Source organism: Macrosteles quadrilineatus, unplaced genomic scaffold, assembly GCF_028750875.1.
Source record: "Macrosteles quadrilineatus isolate MER2022 unplaced genomic scaffold, UCM_ALF_1.0 Scaffold_2__2_contigs__length_208266976, whole genome shotgun sequence".
NCBI lineage: Eukaryota > Metazoa > Arthropoda > Insecta > Hemiptera > Cicadellidae > Macrosteles > Macrosteles quadrilineatus.
Window position 1 is genome coordinate 164,491,820 of NW_026542595.1, and position 23,065 is coordinate 164,514,884.

The 23,065-nt window shown below is 36.2% G+C and overlaps 1 protein-coding gene across 5 annotated transcripts in view; it reads left to right on the forward strand.

The window, feature by feature from the left end:
* LOC128985973 (uncharacterized) overlaps positions 1-23,065 on the forward strand; it is a 119,503-nt gene that overhangs the window by 68,028 nt on the left and 28,410 nt on the right. For 4 of the 5 annotated variants that reach the window (XM_054405997.1, XM_054405999.1, XM_054406000.1 and 1 more), the window contains 3 exons: positions 1,974-2,247; positions 21,117-21,207; positions 21,890-22,043. In XM_054405997.1, the coding sequence (XP_054261972.1) occupies positions 1,974-2,247; positions 21,117-21,207; positions 21,890-22,043 (519 nt within the window). The remainder of the gene's footprint in view (positions 1-1,973; positions 2,248-21,116; positions 21,208-21,889; positions 22,044-23,065) is intronic. The other variant, XM_054406002.1, reaches the window with a different exon arrangement.

The following is a 23,065-nucleotide window of genomic DNA, read 5'->3' on the forward strand; positions in this document are numbered from 1 at the left end:
AAAACATTTAACAAACCAGTAAAGTTAAGTGTTTTTCTCCATGCTGATTCTCCTTTTAGTTTTAATTTTCACCTACTTACTCCTGTGGCCATTGGAAACCTAGGTTGTTTTTGGCCTCGCCAACCATGTGCCTCCAAGCTCTTCTATCCTCTGCCAGCTCCAATTTTCACCTAAAAAATTCAAAAACTCAATAAACTTATTGTTTTGTTTATTTTAAACAAATTTCTCAAATGCCAGGTTTACTAACATTACTCGCTTGTTAAAAGAGTCCGGCTTAGTACTGCAATATTTAGTAAAAGTAGGCTTTTAGTTTTACAAAATGTTTTGTATCAGAACACTATCAGAGTAATATTATTTATTGTTATGAATCAAGATTTGTTGATGACAAAATTTATCAATCCTCGATACCGATACAATTTTTCAAAATCCTACCAAATATTTTACATGGATTGGTTATACTTCACCAACCCACTGTCTTCTTTACGTCTCTAGACAAAGTCATTTTTGGGTAATGTTTTAGGGTAGAGTTGTTTTTAAGTAAAGAAAGAAATAAAGCAATGCAATCATGAACAACGCCCGCAAAAACGTGATCGTCGTCTTGCGTGATAGCGGCAAAATCATGGACATCTCCTGCAGCTTTGTAAACGTCATCATTTTCTCCCACGTTCTTGAAAACGTGACCATCGTCTTTCGTGATCGCGGCATAATCATGACAATCTCCCGCAGCTGTCTAGATATCATCATCGTCCCCCGTGGTCACAAAAACGGGATCGTCTTTCGTGATAGCGGCAAAATCATGAACATCTTCTGCGGACGTGTAAACGTTCTCATCATCTCCCGCGGTTTCAAAAACGTGATCGCCGTCTTGGGTGATAGTGGCAAAATCAAGTTTATTTCCCGTGGCCGTGTAGACCTCATCATTGTCTCCCGCGGTTGCGATACAATCTTTGATTTCTTCCGCGATGACGGACGAATAGTGACAACACCTACGCTAACGGCGAAATAGCGAGGATCTTTTGCGGTCACTCAGATTTCATCAACAGCTCCCGCTATCGCTGCGAAAAAGATTATTGGTGAAATAAATTTATCAAGAAATAAATATTTGAGGCCCCAAGGGAGGCCCCCTTCTAGGCCAAGGCCCCCGGCAACCGCCGTGTCCGCTGTTCCTAGGCATCATTATCGTTTCCAAGGAAAATCTTACGTCATCCGCAATTGTGGTGAAAGCATAATACATTTTGGATCGCTTCATCTTCACAGAGAAGTCAGGTATTGGCCCTCAATGATCGATTTATGATATCGATGATGCCATTGTCCAAAAAATCAGTGGTGTATCAAAAATTTACACATTCCTAGTTGTGAATAATCCCCTAGTGGCAACTTTGTTATAGTGTAATAAGATACACATTTCTAAAAGAACAAAATTGAAAAGGGATAGAGTTCAGTTGGTTACTGGAGAAAATTTGAGTCCAGGAGCTAATAGATACACAATAATTAATCTAATCAGTCACCAAACAACACTAATAGTAGTTTTTTAGTCCTAGTATATGACTTCTTCAAAGAGTATGTTGTCAGTCAAAGTTCAAAACTGGAACGATGTTCATAGTTGCCAACTGTGGCTACCGCATATAAATTACTAGGACTTCTGGAGTCTATAATAAATTGGAAAGCTAATTCCAGCCTTCTTAACTGTTGAATTAGTCTTTGGGTATGGACTTTTTCACTTTAGTGGTGAAGCACAAATCAAAATCAAAGGTATGCTTTTAACATGGGCAACTACAGACTTGGTGAGTTTTGACATCTTACCTGTATCTATTCATCAATCCTATTCTCAGGGTTTGTGTTGTGAGGACCATATCGAGCTGAAATTAAGAAATTAAATAAATTAAGAAAACTGTTCTAACACTAAAAAATTTAATTAAATAGTTCTAGAAACCTCTGATAGTATGTATCCTTAATTATTATGATTTGGGCAGGACTCGAATGCCTCGCCAGTACCAACAGTGAAGAAACCAGCACCTCCAAAGACACCTAAAACTCCCAAGACAACACCGAAACTGACGGCAACAGTGACGCCCCTAGACAGCGCCAGCGGACTGCCTGTGGTGGCCAAGGTGTCAGCCAGCGTTACGCCGAGAGTAGTGCTGAAAGCGGGGAAAACTGGCAGCCTCAACACTGGGCCAAAGTTTAAGGCCACTCCTAACAAGACCAACACTCCTGTCCAGCCAAACAAGATAGTCATCAATAAAGGTAAGCGACACAATCTTTTATTGTGAAAGAGAGACAGTGAATGTATTAAGTTTTGCTTTCAATGTATGCCTCCAGTCTGGAATGATTATAAAGTAGCCTACATATATTTTTAAGGTGTCAGTTATATCTCATTGGGGACAACAATATGTTACATTGACTTTTATATTGACAATAGCTTCTACCGTTAAGAGAACATAATTTTTAGGGATGGTCAAGTCTCGAAATTTCGGGAAATTTTCAATCTCGTTACACGAGACGAGATTACTTTTTGGCCGAGATTTTTATCGAGACAAGAATAAAAAAAAAAAAAAAAAAAAAAAATTTAAAAACGCCTGCAGAAAGTCAATGCAATACAGGAGCGTGTTGTAGTTGCGTTTCCTTTTCGAAGGCGTTCTTATTTAATTAATTCTTTTAATGTAAATATTACTTTAATTCTTTTAATGTAAATATTACTTTCATTATTTTAATAATATTACTTTAATAACATTTGAGAAGTTTTGTTAAGTGTAAGCAGTGTGAGGAATGTTTTACTACTATAAAAAAAGTCAAAACAAGTAACTATTTTATAAAAATTAATATTGCTTTTATTTTATGATTTATTTTATTTTAGGATAAGTTGAACTCTATCCTAACTGATATCACCATGTTTCCTAATCGTAGGCATTTTTAATAAGTTAGGCGTGATTAATAAAAAAATGTTATGCTGATGTTATTTAATAAAAAATAGAAAATATTCTTGCCTATTATCATTATTTTAGTATTTAAACAGTCATCTAACAATGTTACAAAATCAGGTAAAAATTTCGAACGTGCATTTCCCGTTGTGTATGAGAAGAGAAATCTCGTCTCGATCTCGTCTAGAAATTTTATGAGAAATAAAAAATCTCGTCTCGTCTCGTCTCGAACTAAAAATCCAATCTCGTCCATCCCTAATATTTTTTTTTTAATGGCACAGTGTCTGGAAGAAAATTTCATTTGAGTATCTTAACTCCTCGGCAGAGCTAAATTTATACAGTGGGTTTTTAGCGAATTTCCCTATAGGGAAGTAGCTATTACCGTAGGTCTCATGGTAAGACTTAGGCCCGGGACCGATTTACTTTTTCATTTTAATGTCCCCAGAGGCCAAAAACACCATTCGTTCAAATTTTTATATATGTATATATATATAGGTACCTATATATATATATAGATTTATATATATATATATATATGTGTCCGTGAACACGATAACTTGAGTAATTTTTATCCGATTTTGATGAAATTTGGTTTGAAGGTGTAAGGCGGGATAAACTTGAATGAGTTCGCGATCCAGCATGATCGGACCATGGGAAAAGGGTTTTATGGGGGGTTTTATGGGGTAAAAATTGGTTTTTCTCACTTTTTACCCTCAAAACACAAAATTTCCCAATTTTTATATAAACCTTCTTAAAGAGCTTAAAAAAACAAACAATTCAGTATATCAAAGTGTTTTTGTACGGTTATTGGTTACGGAGAAAACTAAAAAAATTGTAAATTTAAAATTCCCATGTTATTCTTATGGAGAATATTGTAAAATGTTGTAGTTTGCTTGTTTATGGATATATTTTGATCAAACTTGGCAAATTTATTTATTTTATAGTAAGCTATCAATATTTTACTAAAAACACACTACTTTATTAGTTTCCTTGTAGCAGCAAACCTAGGTACTCGTTAAACCTAATGTTATTTAAATAGATCAATTGAAAATCAATTCGGCCAAATGGAAATTCGCTTAGACGGCAGGTTTGCTGCGGCGGGGGTATTGTACTTACAGTTGTTTTTTTGTGTATAATTTACACAGTGTGTGGACTAATTTTCTTTTCCTACAGTTACCTAACAATGTACATGTTCTATCACTGATTTGAGAAAGCAAAGTGGCCAATTCGCTCATCAGTGAGACAATGTTAACATTGTCTCACTCTAATTACTTTGTCTCACTCCAGATTTGCAACGTGAAGGCATGGAATAGTGAGCTCGTAACTGGCTGTAAATCAGCTGGTCAGCTGTTGTACTGTTGTATTTGTCACTTCACGTTAAATGTTATATTAAAAGTTCACTTCTGTGTAAAAATAGGTTATGTTTCTTCACCAATTTATTTGTTTTATGGTAACTGTAGGAAAAGTATAATGTGCAACTCGAGTTCAAAGTACAATTGCTTCACTCGAGAAACCATTCATCACTCGCCTACGGCTCGTGAGTAAGGATTTCTCTCAAGTGAGTCAATTGCTCACTTTTCTCACTAGTTGCACAAATAACTATTTCTGTTCACAAACAATTCAAATTATAGGAATAATCAGTTTTTTTTACTGTTTTGAGTAAAAGTATCTTTTTGCAGCCTAAGCAATAATGTGAACAACTATGAATTAAACACGTTAACAATCACAATAATGGAAATGTTAAGATAAAATATAAATCTAACTCTAATTTGAATTTTATAAATTTGTTTTTTATAAAAAGATTTACATAACATTTTGATCCTTCCTATTAATAAATTATTTTTTATTTGTTGTACTTCTTTCATAAACTTAATTCTATTTAGGTTGTAAAATAATATAATGCCCATTAGCTTATTAGTTGAGTTTACAAATAAAAAAGTTTTTTCTAGGTTTGCAACCAAACAAGGAAATGAGAATGGATAAAATATTTCATTAGATTTCACAAATTTGTTTTCACAAATGTTATATATAAAAGAACCAAACTAAAATACATATATTTATTTGCTAGACTTTGTAAGCTTTTTATACAAATTTTTTAACATTTATTTTATTATATAGTAACAACTAAGCCAATAAGAATTTACAATTCAAAATTATGACATCAGCAATTTTTGTTTCAGTTTACGCTGATTAAGTGATGGTGGGATTCAGACAAGGGTCTTACTTTTCATTGATCAAAAGGCATTATGTGGGGATAAATATATGATTAGTTACCTTTATAAGTATACATTTATATTTAAAAAAAAAATAAATTGTTGCAATGCCAAATAAGTGGAAATAACTATCTCCTTTTTATCTTTAAGGGGTGGAAGCAATTTATCGCTTACTCTGAAATTTTTACAATATCTACCGTTTCAATATTATTTCTCTGAGGATTGGTGATGTCATGATTTGTTTGAAAATAAATTTATAAGAAATTTAATTCAAATAAATTGCTAAATACTAAAATGTAACTCGATGCATACACACAATTTTTAGGAATGTCTTGTGCTGGTTATTAAAAAAAATAATTCACCACGCCGTTCCACTGAAATTTTTATTACAAGCGAATTAAAGTTCTAATTATTGTCCTATGGCCTTGTAGAAAATTTTAGCAGCCTAACGTTTATTATAATTCAATGTGAATTAAAGTTTTGGTTGTTTCTCATGTCAGCAAACCTGGGTACTCTGTCAATCCTGTTCCTTGGTGTGAAATCAAATTGTTACACCTGTCTCATCTGTATTTTTTCTGGTTAACATTTTATCAACCAGAATGTGGATATACATTCATTACCTCAGTAGACCTGTTAGCCTGGGTACTCATTGTAGTCTTAGACTCAAACTTGTTTGTGCTAGAAAAAGTCTGCGAAATGTTTAAAAGCTGCTGTGAATTCCCGGAGTGCAGGTTTGCTGCAAAGGGGGTGTTTACAAATATTTATTGGTATAGGTTGTAACTCCTAAGTTTTGCTCCTTAAGTGTAAATCATTTATAGTTGATGTCGGTCAGTTGTGTATAGTTTGTTCAAACAATCTGTCAAAAGTGCTAGTGCTTCATGAGAAGAAAGAAGATCTTGTGGATAGAAAGAGGTATGTAGATATTTATACTCATTTTTGTAACTGTTTTTGATACATACTTTTACAGCCCCTATAAAACCCAAAATAATCAACAATTGAAATTGAGGTTCACATATGATGAGAGAAAAATTAAAACCCTTCCCAAAAACTAAGCTATTTTGATTTAAATACCTACAAAATTTTATCCTTTTTGTCCTGATTTTTTTTTTACCACAAGAAGATTGTCAGAAAAATGCATACAATGTGCTTTTATCCAGTGAAAATAGTCTGTAGTTAGTAGGAATGCATTTCTCAAGTTTATAATGTATTGCAATATTCAATGGCTAAAACTTAAAACATTACAGTTTTTTTACTTTTAAAAACAATGTAACATTTCTTCTTGGAACTAGTGTCATAAGCTGTTTGCCATTTGATCCATGCTACTTCGGCTAAGTGATATCTCCATGTTTATTGTTAGTTGTTTTAATTTACTTGGTTTATATAATGGAACGATTCGAAACAATTAAAGCATGCATGTCTTAATTTATCTAGTATTTTTTTATTGATTTTCCATGTACCAATAGAGCATTTTGTTTTCAACATTAAATGAATTTTACTTGTCTTATTTATACTCTTTTATTTCTATAAAACACCCCTGGTGCAGCAAACCGTCATACACAGTGAGTAAATTGTTATCTGTCTCTATGTTAGCAATTCAAAATCTAGTTCTGTGAGACGTTGTTAACGTGGTATACAATGTTTCTTAACCTGCCAATAGAATAGTATCACAATCTTGAGTACCCAGAATTGCTGCTTTAGAACAATCTTGTCAGTAGATATAAAATATTCAATACAACCTGAGTACAAAATTACCAGTCTGGTAGAGCCCCTAATGTTGTAGGATGTTATGGTGTTTGTGTATTTGATGTTTTCTCTGTATTTGAGGTTTCATTGGGCCAAAACAAAACAACATTTTCCCTGAAAAGACCAATGCTGAATTTGTAATTATCTAATATTACCTTTTCCAATAATTATTCTGTCTTGTCATAGCATGATGTAAAATACTGCTAAACAAACTTGTTGGGGTCATCTCAGCTCATAAACAGATTTTCCGCTAAATTGTTATAGATATCGGTCTGCGATCAACAGATACCATTCTATTATGCTGTAAACTTAACTAACTAACTTAACTTAGGCCTATATAAAAAATTGGCTTCAATCAAATTTAGCAAATAAGTTTTTTACAGGTTTGCTGAGACTGGGGATGTTTTTGTTAGGTTAGAAAGTTATATTGGAGCAATAAAGAAATAATAGTACAAGAAAAACAAAATGTTTTGTAGTTGAATATTCCTGAGATTTTTTAAAATAGTTCTACCTTTGTAGAACTAATCTATGAAACTAAATTACTCATATACTAGTTTTTGTTTTATGTTCCTTGTAGCTTATATTATTCATCTTGCAACACATTAAATAAGTTGGCATACAACCGGTCCTTTATCGATTGATTTCATTTCCTAATAATCTCTTCATAATCTCATACAGAAACTTGTATAACCTCTAAATCTTTGCTGTGTTAACTAAACACTCACATTTCATGTTGTTTACTGTTACATTATTATTTTGTTTTTTCTTTAGATGGTGAAAAAGCGGCTGGGGATCATCAATCATCTGAGGACAAATTGTTACAAGATAGTCTAACTGTTTTGGAAGAAAATAGCCAGATTAATGAGATAAATGGCAGTAATGGTTTTGATCATGCAGAAATCAGGGAGGAGGATGATGAAGTCACGCCTAGGAAAAAAACATTCAGACGTTGCGGGTTACTGGCAAACAGGGTGTTGACAAGAAACAATGTCCGCAAGAAAATGCATAAACATGACAGTGCTTCATCATCAGGTGGCAGTGAAGAAGAATCAACTACCCCTGAGAAACGCAGTTGTCAAATGTCTCAGTTTGATGTGATGAAAGCAGCGGGTTTGAAACCGCGAGGAAATAACTCATCTCAAACCGAGTCTAGGATAAGCTCTTCCTCATCTGTATCAATGTTCAAAGGTCATCCTATCCCACAGTTAATGCACGGTGGAATCAATCTGTCACATTCTGATAAGAAACGTCCCCGTTCGCCAGAGATGCAGTTCAGACCGAGCGATCCGTCTTCATACGGTTGTCAGACCAACGCTCTCCCCTTGTGTAGACCTGTAGTTTCTAACATTCCCGGTCTCTTGTCTTCTTATCAACCTGCATTTGAAACCGTTTATATCGTAGACACATCTAGCGAAGATCCTTCACAAAGTAGTAGCCCGGAACGCCCAATCGTAAAATCTTTGAATAGCAAACCTTCCAAGTCACCACATTCCGTACAATGGACCCAGGACTGCTCCATTAAAGTGTTAAGTGTCGAGAGTTTAAAAACGACTTGTGAGTTTTCTAATGAAACACATCTTGTTGCTTCTTCCCCGAAGCAGAGTATTTCACCTAACAACAAAAGACACTGTGCTACAATCCGCTGTATAGAAGAAAATAATACCCCGCAATCGTCTCGACTGTTGACTAAAGATAAGTGTGAAACTTTCTCTGATAAAAACTTGACAACAGACATAATTGTGATTGATGAATACCGAAGTGAGAATAGTTTGCCTCCAGTGTTGGTAAAAGAGAAATACTGGTCAGAAAAACAGACTGAGTCTCAAAACCAATCTCTTCGCTGCCTTAAAAATAACTTGTCGCCTCCTGCCCTGTCCCATCCGGCACCTCTCTCCAACACAGACCCTACTACTGACAGCATCCCTGTGATAACTATAGACTCTTCCGAGAGTTTAACATCTTCACAGACATCCTCTACGGAAACAGCTTCAACTGAGTCATCTGAATCAGGTGAGTTATAACTTATAACTCAATGAGTTGCTTTGAAATTGCTTGACTCCCAAATCACAATGGTACACATGGAATAATGTCATTAGCTTAACTAAAACTCAAGGCTTATGTTTTCAGTTTTAGAATGATTTTTTCACATTTAACATTTATTTATTTTAAATTTGAGGGATTTTATTGTAGTGATTTCAAAACTCCTAAATTATTTAAGTACGAGGCATGTTTTTTAAGTAAGTACCGTTTTTAAATTTTTCCGTTGCAGGGCTGCGATTGGCATTTTGGACACTTTCGCTGTATATGTGCATCTATTGGTAAGCCATAGCCGGAAATTCGACAACAATTGGCCGTGTTTACATTTGGTATCGAGCATTCAAAATGGTGCCGCCAATTGAGACTGCCGCCGACTGTGAAGTGTGCGCTGTAATTAGATTTTTAAGTGCTAAAGGTGTGAAAGCCATTAAAATTTATCGACAGATTAGTGAGGTGTATGGCGAGAACATTTATGAGTGACGGAATGGTACGCAAGTGGGTAAGGGCCAGCGAACACAGAAGGGCATCTAAAGACGGCCCCACCAACGTCCATCATGAGCATCGCACTGGGCAGCGTCACTGTCCCCAGTACCCAGTGCGTTGCTCATCATGAACGTTGGTGGGGCCGTCTTTAGATGCCCTTACCCACTTGTGTCCCATTCCGTCACTCATAAATATTCTCGCCATACACCACTAATCTGTTGATAAATTTCAAAGGCTTTCACACCTTTAGCACTTAAAAATCTAATTACAGCGCGCACTTCACAGTCGGCGGCAGTCTCAATTGGCGGCACCATTTTGAATGCTCAATACCGGATGTAAACAAGGCCGATTTTTGTCGAATTTCCGGCTAGGGCTTGCCAATAGATGCTTATATACAGCGCAAATGTCCAAAATGTCAAGCACAGTGCTGGAACGGAGAAGTTTAAAAACGGTACTCACTTAAAAAACATGCCTCGTAGTTTGAAAATAAAAATTAATGAGATTATTAAAGTTATAAGTAGGGATGTGTCGATTCTCAATACCATCAATATTTGGACCTTGGTATCGGTATCGACTATTGAGAATCGATTGTCTAAAGTCAATTCCGATACTGATACACAAGATGTCTGTGAAGATTGCTAACTAACTTAGTTGTTTTACATAGTCAGTGACAGTGATAAGAAAGTGCTGGCCAGCCTTTACAGTTTTAACCAGTTAAGAGGGAGTCTACTGTATTGTGATTCTGACAGTGTTTTAAAGAATCTTTTGACATACCTCAATGTATTAATACATTGATGATGATGTGGTGACATACAATACCTGTTGAAGTTCTAAGGAACAAAACTTGTTGTCATACCAGCAACTGTGGTTGGATAAGGTAATTCTTCTATTTTATCAATGATATATTCTAACCAAGGGTCACAATAAATAAATAAAAAAAAATAATATGCCAACTTGTTGAATACAATAAAAGTATTAGCTCTAATATTATAATAAGTAAATTTTTCATAAATATTTTTAGGTCATTACTTTTGCAATATTTATTATATATAGTTTGCTTATTATTAACAATAGTTTTGTGTTTGTAGGATCAAAGTACGATGAATACAGAAAGTTGAAGAGAGAACGTTTCTATGTACGAACAAAGGCCAAACAGGAGATGGAGAAACTTAGGAAATCGTACATGAAGGAAAAAAGACAATTTATTAAAAATAAAGCAGAGGAAAAAAGACTAGCAGTAGAATACCTCAGGTTAAAAGTACAAGTAAAAAACATGAAACTGGCGATATTGAAGAATAGAGAACTTCAAGAATAAGCTTTTACAATTTTAATGTAGACTTGCTAAATTATTCACTAGTTAGTTATCAATAAGAAATGGTGACTCATGTTTTAATTTCTAATCATGTTTTATCATAGTTAATAAAAATATTGCTTTTTAGCTTATACTATAAATTATAAATTATGTCAAAACGCAACATTTTTTATTTATTTAGCCTTTATCTTGTGTACAAAATTGAATTTTTAAAACAGGGTATTTGTCTTTACTTATTATCCATCAGTCCAAATACATGAATCATTCTCTAATTGTTTAGAAAGTAACATGGCTGCATGTCTTATGCTTTGAAGTCAATTATTGGGCTATCAATTTGTGATACTATCTAAAAAAGGTTAGTGTTAGATAATAACAAGAACAGGGTTCAAACTGTTCCCTTACAAAACATTAACGATGCCATGCCAATGAGTAGAAACGCAAGTACAAAAAATAAGTATTTATAAATGGCCTATAAGCACTTGTAGGCTCATATTGTACCCTCATAGGTACCCTCTTACATGTAAATACTACAGGTATTATTTGTGTACTGCTCATTGTCTAAAAATACATTTTTTTATTAGTATGTAAAATATTTGTATAGTTTCAGAATTTCTCAAATAATTATAAAATTTGAATTTATACTGTTAATATTTTTGTATTAGTTTGAATTGAATTATCATAAGCTTTGAGAGAGAGTGAGATGATCTGTGTGGATTTGCTGGACAAAGATCAGCTGTTTCTTCAACCAGTGCCCTTTGCATTAAAAGTCCAATTAGTCCAGTCAAGGAATGAGGTGTAGAGTGCGTGAGCAGGTACCTAAGCGATTCCTTCAGAAAATTGTTCAGGGGGCTTAGGGTGTTAACATACCAAAAGTCCTGACTCCTAGGTGGTGAGCCAGGGGGTGGAGGGGGGAAAAAGGGGGGGGAGAAAGGTACGCATTTTGGGTTTTTTGATTATATCTCGAAAACTATCAACTTTTTGTATACTATAATAAATTATAAAATTGAAGAAGATTAAATTTTCTACAAGAAAAGTATATAATGTGTTAATTTTGGTTCAACAGATTACGAGTTATAACTTATTTAATTAATATCTTATTAAAATACTCCTTCCATAAGAAACACATGTAAATTAGTATGTGAAATGGGGCGAATCCTATCCGCCCAAAGGAAATATAACTGATATTCTGGAAATCTTGACAAAATTTCCAGTAATTTGACACTTTAATCATTAAAATTGATCCAAAATTAAGGCGAGGGCGAGGTAACAAAATGTCGAGTTTTGGTGTTTTTTTATTGGAAATATAAAAAAACCTCAAATCATCCCGTTTTTAAACGCTCACCCTCGCTTTAATTTTTGACAAAATTTAAAAAGGGACCAGGAAACAATTCAAAAAACATCTGAAAAGTAGTAGAATGGTTTACAGATATTCTGTAACAGTAAAAGTCCTGCTAACCACACCCTATTAAACCAAAACCCCGCCGCAGCAAACCTGCAGACTAAGCGAATTTCCATTTGACTGATTGGATTTACACTGAAATGTCTATTTAAAAATATAACATTTATTCCCGATTTAAATAGAATTAGTTTAAAAAGTACTAAGGTTTGCTGCATCAGGGAGGGTAAAACTGTTTTTTTTAATGTTAATAGTTAGTAAGAAATAAAAACATTTTCCAAATTTGATCAAAATATGTTCATAAACAAGCAAACTACAACAGTTTACTTATTCTCCATAAGAATAACATGGGAATTTTAAATTTATAATTTTTTTAAATTTTCTCCGTAACCATTAGGCGCATAATAACGCTTCAATATACTAAATTATTTGTTTTTTTAAGCTCTACAAAATGGTTTAGAAAGAAATTGCAAAATTTTATGTTTTTTGAGTCAAAAATGGGAAAAACCTATTTTTACCCCATAAAACCCCCCATAAACCCCCGTTCCCATGGTCCGATCATGCTGGATCGCGAACTCGTTCGAATAAACGTAGGTTTACACGTTTGCACCAAATTTCATCATAATCGGATCATTTTTGCTCGAGTTATCGTGCTAACGGACACATATATATATATATAAATATATATATATGAATTTGAACGAATGGTATTTTTGGCCTCTAGGGACCTCAAAACGAAAAAAAAATCGGTCCCGCATCCAGGTCTTACCATGAGTACTACGGTAATAGCTTATTCCCTATATGGGAAATTCGCTAAAACCACAGTAAAAGATTTTGTACTAAACAACTATTCAGAAAACAACTGTTAATTATTTTAGAAATAGATTATATAGTAGTTAAATTAACGTATATTAACTACTGTTGTGTTTTGAGTTAAGACAGCCTAAAATTCCCATAATTCATTAAAGGTTAATATAGGTAGTACAAAATGGTTCCGCCACCTTTATTTCGGTTAGTAGGGGTTTTAATGTGTATAATTTTAGAGAATAACCCTAAACATCAAGACTTATTTTCCTTTAAAGGCTTGGTATTTTTTATTGAACAGTTATTTGTTTCCAGTTGTTATTTCTGTAAATAAAATACATTGTGATTGCTTAAGTGTGTTATTAGCCTGTGTTGTGTTGTGATCATCTGGTGTATAATACTAAAACTTGTGTTTGTGAAACATTCAGAAATTGAAAATTATGTCAAAAACTTTTATTTTTAACTACCTGTATTAAAAAATATCAAAATACTCATCTGCAGCCAAATTTAACAATTTTTGTTGTTAAATCATATTCTGTTATCTAACCAGTTTACAACTGAAAACCTCTTCTAAATGAAGATTTTTTCAATCATTTACAATTGATTTGAATTGTAGGATGGACACATTTCAAGTCCTGACTACATTAAAAACAATCTTCTTCATCACAGAATCTGTATTTCACCAGAGAGTACAGTAGGTAGTTGAATACTTACTTGAATACTTGAAGGCTTCATCTCTGACCGTAATCCCAGATAGATTGTGTCAAACTAATTTAAAAAACTGAACTGAGATGGCGGTGAGTTAAAAAGTGACACGTCATCTAATTCTTTGATCAAAGTAGATAGTCCTACTTTAAAGTTTTTCTCACACGGAGGTTTTAAATCCAGCCATATCCATACTTCTGACTTCTTCTGGTAGACTGTTGAAGAGTTTGATTGCAGTCACTGGGGAAGCTATTCTCGGATTTGGACAGTCTGCATTGAGGGTTGTCGAGGTTTCTCGTGTGCCCGGTTTTATGCTGATGGATGTCATGTCTTCTTCCATACATAATGAAGTTCTGGCGTAGTGTATCAGAGAGTTGAGGACATATTGTCTATAAACATTGAAAGATAGGCCTATGAGTGAAATCTTTGCCCCTAATTTCAGTAGAGGTCATCATTCTCAACGCCTCCTTCTGGAGTTTTAACAATGTAGGCCTACTGCATGCGGAAGCGTGGCCCCATACACAAGTAAGGATACCATATACAATATGGCTGTGGAACAGCGAGAAGTAAACCGTATCAAGGTACTGCTCAGTGATCACATCATAAAGGTTTCTAAGGAGGAAGACCACTCTAGACAATTAGTTGAAGATTTGGGCTATGTGGTAATCCCAGTTTTATTTCTGGTCAAGCCTGAAACCAAGCAGCTTTACTGGTTGATTTTCTTCTGCACCAATTTTCTTTCAAGAGTGCAGATCAGGAGTTGGGTATTGTCCTCGTTTAATTTTAACTTATTAGAAGCGAACCACTCCTTTGTTTTCTCTAGCAAAGCATTTGCATCTCTCTTCACCCATTCAAACACATAAAGGGTTATCTTGAGGGAAGCCGATGACAGAGGAGAGGCGATACCACTGATTACAAATTTTAGGACATTGCATGAGACCCCACATGTCCGGGCTTTTAGAGTTCTTTTCAGTTCTTAACAATCTGACAGATATCTTTTGTTCTCTCACTTGACACCAGTTTCGAAGACCTGATCCCTGAACGTTGTTCAGTGGATTGAAGTTGACTGATGGTAGGCTGGCCACAATTTCATCCATGGAATCAAGGAAGAAGCCATTGAAGTCATCAGGGCTGGCAAAACAGCCAACTTTAAGCGGTTGTTTGTTGATTCTGATTCACGATACTCCAGGCAGCCTTGCATTTGTTGGAAGACTGCTCTATGACATTTACATTGAAGGTATTTTTAGCCACTGAAACATTATTTCTGTATAGCCCGTTTGTTTGGATATATAAGGCAAAAAGTTTTTTTCTCTCAACCGGTGACTTGGTGGACTTGACATGGTCATTGATTATCTTAACAAGGTTAGGTTTTTAAGATGATGTAGAGAAGGCGTGTACCAAGATTTATCCTGCTGTGTACATCCACTCCTAGTATTTCGAGGCCTATTAGACTTTTGTTTGAAAATTTTGGTAGGAAAGCTTGAATTGAATTTATTGTTGAAAATACTTATAGAGCTTTCGAAAGGTGTTTCATTCTGTGTTAGGCCTATACTTGTTTCCTTTACCCATATCAACTTTCCTCAATTCATATTTCAAAACAGGAGCTCATCTCTGACTATATGTTTAGGGACGGGATTGAATTTTTAGTTCGGGACGGGACAAGACAGGATTTTTATTTCCTTCCCAATTTTCGGGACGGGACGGGATTTTTTCCTGTGCATGAAAAGAAAGTAGTAGAGTATTGCAGTTACCAAAAAAGACAAACAAAATCAATTTTTACCATTTGTGGCACTGATCTATCAATACCAAAAAAATGTGTAAAAATTTACAGGTATAATGACTTGCGGTCATGGGCAATCGTCGGTATTACTCGCGGTCACGGTGCGATCGTCGATATGACTCTGCGGTCACGCGGGATTTTCGGTATGACTCGCGGTTACGGTGCGATTTTCGGTATGACTCGCGGTCACGGCGTGATTGTCGGTATGGCTCGTGGTCACGGAATGACCGACGGTATGACTTGCGGTCACGGCGCGATTGTTAAAATGATTTCGCCTCCTGCGTTTGCGGAACTATCGTGAACATCTCTTTCAATAGGGGCGTCATCGTCACTCACGAAGCGGCAAAATCACCGACGATCGGATCAAATCCCGTCCCAAACAATTCCCGAATCAAATGTGATCCCGTGATCCGTGTGATATTTTTTCCTGAAAATTTCCCAAAATTTTGGGACTTGTTCATCCCTAGTTTAGAAACAATGTAACTGGCCTGCCACGGGACTTTTGGTTGCCCACTGACTAGGTCAGGGTCAGCACTTGGTTTCATCTCCATTATCACTGCAGAGTGATCAGCAACAGTAGGGTCAATGCCTATAGTCATAATTATTTCACCAGAAATCGGGAAAACCTTGCAATTGGCCACCATAGTCGAAAACTTTTTGAGAAAAACCCCATATATGCGGGATCAAAATTTTATAATAATCTCCCAATCGAAATTAAATCAGAGACTTCCAAAACAATATTAAAAAATAAATTAAAAAGATTTCTCATCAGCAAGGCTATTTTTTCTTTTGAAGAGTTGAATAGTCTTTGAGGTCAAAAACTAATGCAGGATATGTATTTTCTGTTTACAATTTATTTAAAAAAAATGTAAGATTGTGAAATTTTGTTTTTATTTTCTTATGTTAGAAATGTATTTAATAAATATTAGGCCTACTTGCAGCTGAACTGTTGACACTATTCAATGTATTTTGTACAAGAGATGAATAAAGTAGTATTGAATTGAATTGAATTGTTCTTTATTCCCATATACTATCGAGGTGGCAGTATTTCTGATGGGTTTCCAGCAAGTAATGTACAATCCATAAGTAAGGAGCAGGTAAGAGAATACACTTTCCTCCCCAGATTGTTTCTCAAGATGTATGTTATAGTCCCTGGCCAGTGGCCAGGGCTATTTGTTTTCCGAGCTGAAATTCAAACGAGAAATGAAATTTAAACTATCACTTAGCTGTTCTATGAATTGTGGGAAATCACCATTGGAAGAGCGATAAAGCGATATTATTATTAAGTCAAGTGTCCAGCAGTTCAATGGCTACAATTTCAATGGTCTTTTCTATGCAAAAGTTATGTATATAGATTTCCTTAAAACTAATATATTTATTTACAAAGATTGCTGGTCCTCCATGTATAAATTCTTTTTGGCTGTAGATTGAAGCCAGAAAAAGGCCAGGCCCTATTCTGGAGTAAAATTCAGATTCTTCTGACCTTAGCCAGTGCTCAGTTACACATAACACAGTGGGATTGATTTAATTTAGAAACAGGTCAAGAACAATAATTAACTTAGTTCGGAGACATTAAACATTCACAGAGGCTATCACCATGTCAGGGTTAAAACTGTTTACATTTATTTGCCTAGGCCATTTCAGAAGTAGGCAGCCTGGACCTACCAAGACTAAGATCATTTGAGGAGTGTTGTTATTAGGCCACTTATTACTGTCCATTACAGTATATTTTTGAACAAAGTCAACACCAAGTTTGAAACTATCATTGTGGCGTTTGCTTTCAAGCTGCTCTATTTCAAATTTAACCTCAGGAAAGGTTTTGTTTACAATATTTGGGACATCATTTGAGCTGGACCCTTTAGCTACTCTCCCCAAATGAAACCAAGCCTTCTTTGTTCCACACAACCCCAGACAAAACATTTTCTGAACTAGTAGTGCCTACAATTCTCAGATTTTTGTTATTAATTCTAGGCCTATTCTTAGGTTTGACAGTTAGAGGACTTGACTAACTACTAGGGCTATGGCTTAGGCCCGGTTCACACGAGCGACATACCTAGCTGACTAGGCTGTGACTAGGTAAGCTTGACTGGGTGGCGTACCACAGGATAACACCGGTTCACACGAGCGACATGTCCACTGACTAGATGAAAATATCGATATCAAAACCACTCGGATCCATAACTGGTGCACAATGGGAACAAAGGGAAGAATGCGAGCTGCAGCGCGACTACCCAATCGCTCGTGTGAACGCTCCAAGGCTACGTGTACTGCTACGCCGCTCGACTGGGTTCAATTCAATTCAATTCAATTCAAATTCTCTTGATTCATTCACAGTACAAGTTTTTATACAATGAATAGCGTCAAATAAATATAAAGATGAATTATGCTTTACTTATCGCTAAAACAATCATTATCTTTTCAAAACAAATTTTAAGCTTAAGAATAATAAACAAAACAAAATTAAATCAAATCACCTTGCTAAACTATTATTTATGATTTCTCTTGAATTCCAAAATTCATCCAAAGAATACAAAGACAATGAAAAGAGATAATTTTTTAATCTTTTTTTAAAAACGTCAAAACATTTTTCCTCTATTATAACTTTAGGTAAATTAAATAAGAATTTGTCCTCAAGAAGGTTTTGACTACCAACCCCTTGATCCTTTTGAGCATGTACAACGCCTGCCTGGTTGAAGGGTTTTCCCCTTGTGCTGGAAGACAGCTAGGCTTGTGCTTGTTGGGAAGGGCAAGGGAGACCCAGATCTGCCATCCTCTTACAGACCTCTGTGTATGTTGGATACGGCTGGCAAAGTCCTCGAGAAATTGATCCGTTCCCGGCTAAATTCAGCCGTTGTCGCTGCGGGGGACCTCTCCCCTCGTCAGTATGGATTCAGGATGGGGCGATCAACGATTGATGCGATTGAGGAGGTGAAGCAAGCCGTGATGAGAGCTGAGGATTTTACCCACTACTCTCGCAGGGTTGTGCTGCTCGTAACGCTCGATGTGCGAAATGCATTTAATTCGGCGAGGTGGTGCGATATGCTGGATGCTCTGGAGAACACCTTCCACGTGCCGGCATACTTAATGCGCATCATGGAGGATTATCTCCGGTTTCGCCTCCTAACGTATGACACTGCGGAGGGCCCGCGGACGATGAGTGTCACTTCTGGTGCTGCCCAAGGTTCCATACTCGGCCCAGACCTCTGGAACGTCGCTTATGACAGCCTTCTGAGGTCTGAAATGCCTGAGGAAACGGTCTTGGTTGGGTACGCAGACGACGTTGCAGCTTTGATAGCTGCACGTAGCGTTGAGCTGGCTCAGCTAAAGCTAAACCGAGTTATGCGTACCATAAACGCACGGATGGCAGACCACGGTCTCTCGCTTGCTCTGAGCAAAACCGAGATCGTGATTTTGACAAAAAAACGGATTGACACCATCGTGCCGTTGAGGGTGGGAGCCGTCGAGGTTCAAACTGTTCGTTCTGCCAAGTATCTTGGGGTCATGGTAGACAGCAAGCTTAGCTGGCGGGATCAGATCTTCCGTACAGCGGACAAGGCCGCTAGGGTGGTTTCTTCTCTTAGCCGGTTGATGGCCAATGTCGGAGGGCCTCGGTCCAGTCGTAGAAGGCTGTTAATGTCTTCGGTCCAGTCCGTACTCTTGTACGGCGCGGAGGTGTGGGCAGACGCACTAAATAAGGAGGCATACAGGATGCGGCTCGCCCGAGTGCAGCGTCAGGCAGCACTGAGGGTAGCATCTGCCTACCGAACAGTGTCCGAGCCCGCCGTCCTGGTGATTGCTGGAGTCATCCCCGTCAAACTTTTGGCGGCGGAGAGAAAGGCAATTTACCGGCGCCGTGGGGAGGACGAGGCACGAACAGAGGAACGCACCCGCACCTACCAGCTGTGGCAGGAGGGCTGGGAACAGGAGACACGGGGACTCTGGACCAGGCGACTGATACAGCAAGTCCAACCTTGGGTTGATCGGCGGTACGGAGAGGTGGACTTCTACCTCACCCACTTTCTGACGGGACACGGCTTTTTCCGGTCGTACCTGTTCAGGATGGGCAAAGCCGTGTCACCCGACTGCATATACTGCCCAGGCATTCTCGATGACGTGGAACATACATTTTTCCACTGCCAGCGCTGGGAAAGGCCCTGCCTGGAGGCTCAACAATTAATAGGACTGCTGTCGGTGGACACGGTCATACCGATTATGACGGAGGGTGAGGACAATTGGACCTGTGTGTCACATTATATCCAGGGTATTCTCCGCGCCAAGAAGATCGACCTTGACCGGGATGCGGTGTAGGTCATTAAGAATCTAAATGCCAGAAACGGTGCGAGCCCTGAGGGCTTAGGTCACATGTTGGCCTGACTTGAAGTAATGTGACAAACAATTCCAGGTCTGTGTCCAACAGAGTAGAGGGGGTTTTTTAGTGAGTAGTCTGACAATTTTCAGGAGTCTCACACTACAGGCTGGCTACCTCCTGCACCACTAAAGCATTTTCCCTCCTCTCCCTAAAAAAAAAGAAGAAAAAAACTATTGAGGGCTACTATTATAATTAGTAAATGAAATAAATAATTAAACATTTTTTTAAGTTATTAATTTTTTAAATAACAAACATGTTTCGGCTCTTAGGCCATGATCACAGTTTTGAATAAATAGTAATGTTGATCACATGTAAATCGATTTGTCTGCTAAATTTAATGTTAACTTTTTCATAGCACAAGAACCAATTTATATTTCCAAAATAAAGTAGAGGCCTAGTAAAAACACAATTTCTCACAACACTTCTAAGTGTTCCACAGATTTGTTCAATTACAAGACTTTCCACAGGTTGGCATAACAAAATAAATTGATGATAATAATTAGTTTGCATTTTAAACCCATTGAGAAGGGGACGAGTCCCTACGAGGTTGTCGTTTATTTAAGGACTTATCACTAACATTCATAGGCCTTTTGAATCACAATTCCCCTTAATAAACACAAAAGATAGATCCTGTATACAAAAAATAGTTTACACAATAACGAAGTCTTATATTTTAAGGTGTTAAAAATGCAAATTTTTCTCCTTTAATAACTCTGTCACCATTAACTATGAAGAGGACCATTCTTATTTGCAGTTTGTCGAAGATTGTTTGTATTGATGATAGGAAAGTCACAAATAAACCCAAAACACGTTAATGTAAAGTCAAGTACTTTCAGTGGAATTAATTATTGTCGTAGGCTAGAGTCCATAAAAATTCTTATTTTAATACCTTTTGTAATGTTAATTTATGCCTTTCAAATCCATACTAATACAGCATAGAAATTATTGTCAAAATTAAAGATACGAGCAACCATTTTGTTACGAGAACGGATGTTTATTTATTGCCTTGTTACATCCTGTAGAGTTAAGCGTATTTAGCCGAGCGAGGGAGCGGAAATGCCGAGATTACTAGTAGTAAGCGGCGGATAATCCGATTATCAGTTGATGTGAGTTTGGTTAAGAGCTACTGTATATTGAACAGTTTGGAGTCAAAAGTTACCTTTAACTTTGGATGTTGAGGTTGGGTCGAATTTTTGACTGATTGCACCATACTACTGTATACTATAATTAGGCATACAATTTAAGATTCCTCCAGGACAATTGAACATAGGAGCAACATTGTAATGGTTGTACATTTAATTTTTAAATTTATTTTTGTCTTCAAAATCTTAAACTACTTAAATATATTTTCAGAAAAAAAGAAGAAGCCAGACAGCGATGATGATATGGAAATGGGAATGCTCCCTCCGACGTGGGATCCTGTGCAGAAACCCAAAGAAAACAAGTAAGTTTTTCTTAATATTATGCCCGAATAGTTTTTAGCCTTCATTCTTTACTTTCAATTTGATTTCTTTTGAAAAATCAAACAAGTTTTAGTTCTCGTGAGTTGTGATCAAGTTTTCTTTATTATTGCATTATAACTGCTTTTTATTTGTGGTTTAGTACGTTTTTTTCAGTTATGTAAGCATCACTCCATAATTTAATATCTTTTTAGGCCTATTAATTTTCTTTAATGTCTTCAATGTCTTCGCTTTTATCTAAAATCAGTTATATTTTCATATTTTCTAAAATAACTTATATTTGTTTGCTATTAATAAAGTAAGGTGAGTAGCCTATCTTTCTTATTCTGTACCCTTATTTCTGTAGATGTTAGTCTTACACTAATAAACCAAATTGTACAACGTTTACAAATAAAATTTCAAAAAATAAATCTTTGTGTACAAATTGATGGAAAATATGTAATTGTTGATAGGAGAACTGTTATTATTCTGCAGACAAGAAGATGGTAGGGTTAATCATCGTTATGCTAGACAGAATTGTGAAAAGTGGATTAAGATGGAGTTTACTTATAAAATAACCGCTGGGTTGGTCTGTTGAGGTAATCCTGGCCGTTTGATGGCCAAGAGTTAGGTTAAGTGCAAAGGTGGTGAGGGTTGATGTTTTCCTCCCGTTTCCCCCTCCTGTAGGATCCGGCAGATGGACGTCTGCTCCATACGTTGTCTGCCAGCCATGGGACTGATCCCTACGCTTCAGTGCATCGTCTGCTTGTGTCTGTATCATCCAGAGTGTGTAGGTCTAGGAGAGACAGGCCAGACAACCATTCACAACTACAAGTGTAAAGTAAGTACAACTACCCTTGCTAGGATAATGATGCATGCTTTGAGTGCTAAGGACTTTTCTTAAAATTGGCCAGCTTCGTTGTAATTATGGTCAAAAATGTTAGGTTGTGTTTTCGTCTGTTCTGGGAAGGGAGGGACAGTTGGGAAAAATATATTTTACCTGTTATTAATCTAAATGATTAGCCTATTGTTTATTTATAAGATTTGATGTACAATCAGGTACAGTACTTAAAATACCACCGCCACACCAAACCTTAATACAGTTAATACCAACCGAATTTCCATTTGCCTGGTTGGATTGTCACTTAAAGTCTTTAAATAGTCTTAACTAACCTTCAAATAGTCAGATCTATTCCCTATTTAAATAACATTAGTTATAATGGCCACTTAGGTTTACTACTACAGGGAAGGTAACAAAAGTCTGTTTTTTGTATTGAAATGTAAATAGCTCAACATGAAATAAATTAAATTTTGCAAATTTAATCTAAATATAAAATTTAAACATGCAAACTAAAACATTTGATCTATTCCCCATAAGAATAAAATGGGAGTCGTACATTTAAAATCTTCTTGGTAGTCATTACACATGCAACTACACTTCAATACTAAATGATTTATTCTTTAACCCTACCAAATTAAAGACATTTCAAAATGTTATGTTTTGTGAGTAAAAAGTGGGAAACTTTGATACACAATTGGAGATACAATGAAAGTAATAGTTAAATTTTAAAACTTTACTTGTAAAACAGTGCTTAGTAAAACATATACACATAAAGTGTCTAGTTGCAAGCATGTCCCTTTGAAAGTTTGGTACACAAAAGGAAGTTGTGTTATTTTATTTTAGGTGTTAAGTTCTGTTTCGTTCATTGATATCAAGTTCCCTTTATTTTAGAATTAGCTACTTATTTCAACACGAATCATCACTATTTAGTTTATCTTAATTAAAATCATATGTTTTTTGCACCTTAATCGAATCCTCACACACAGCAAACGTCAACAAAAACTAATTACTAACTTCTTTCC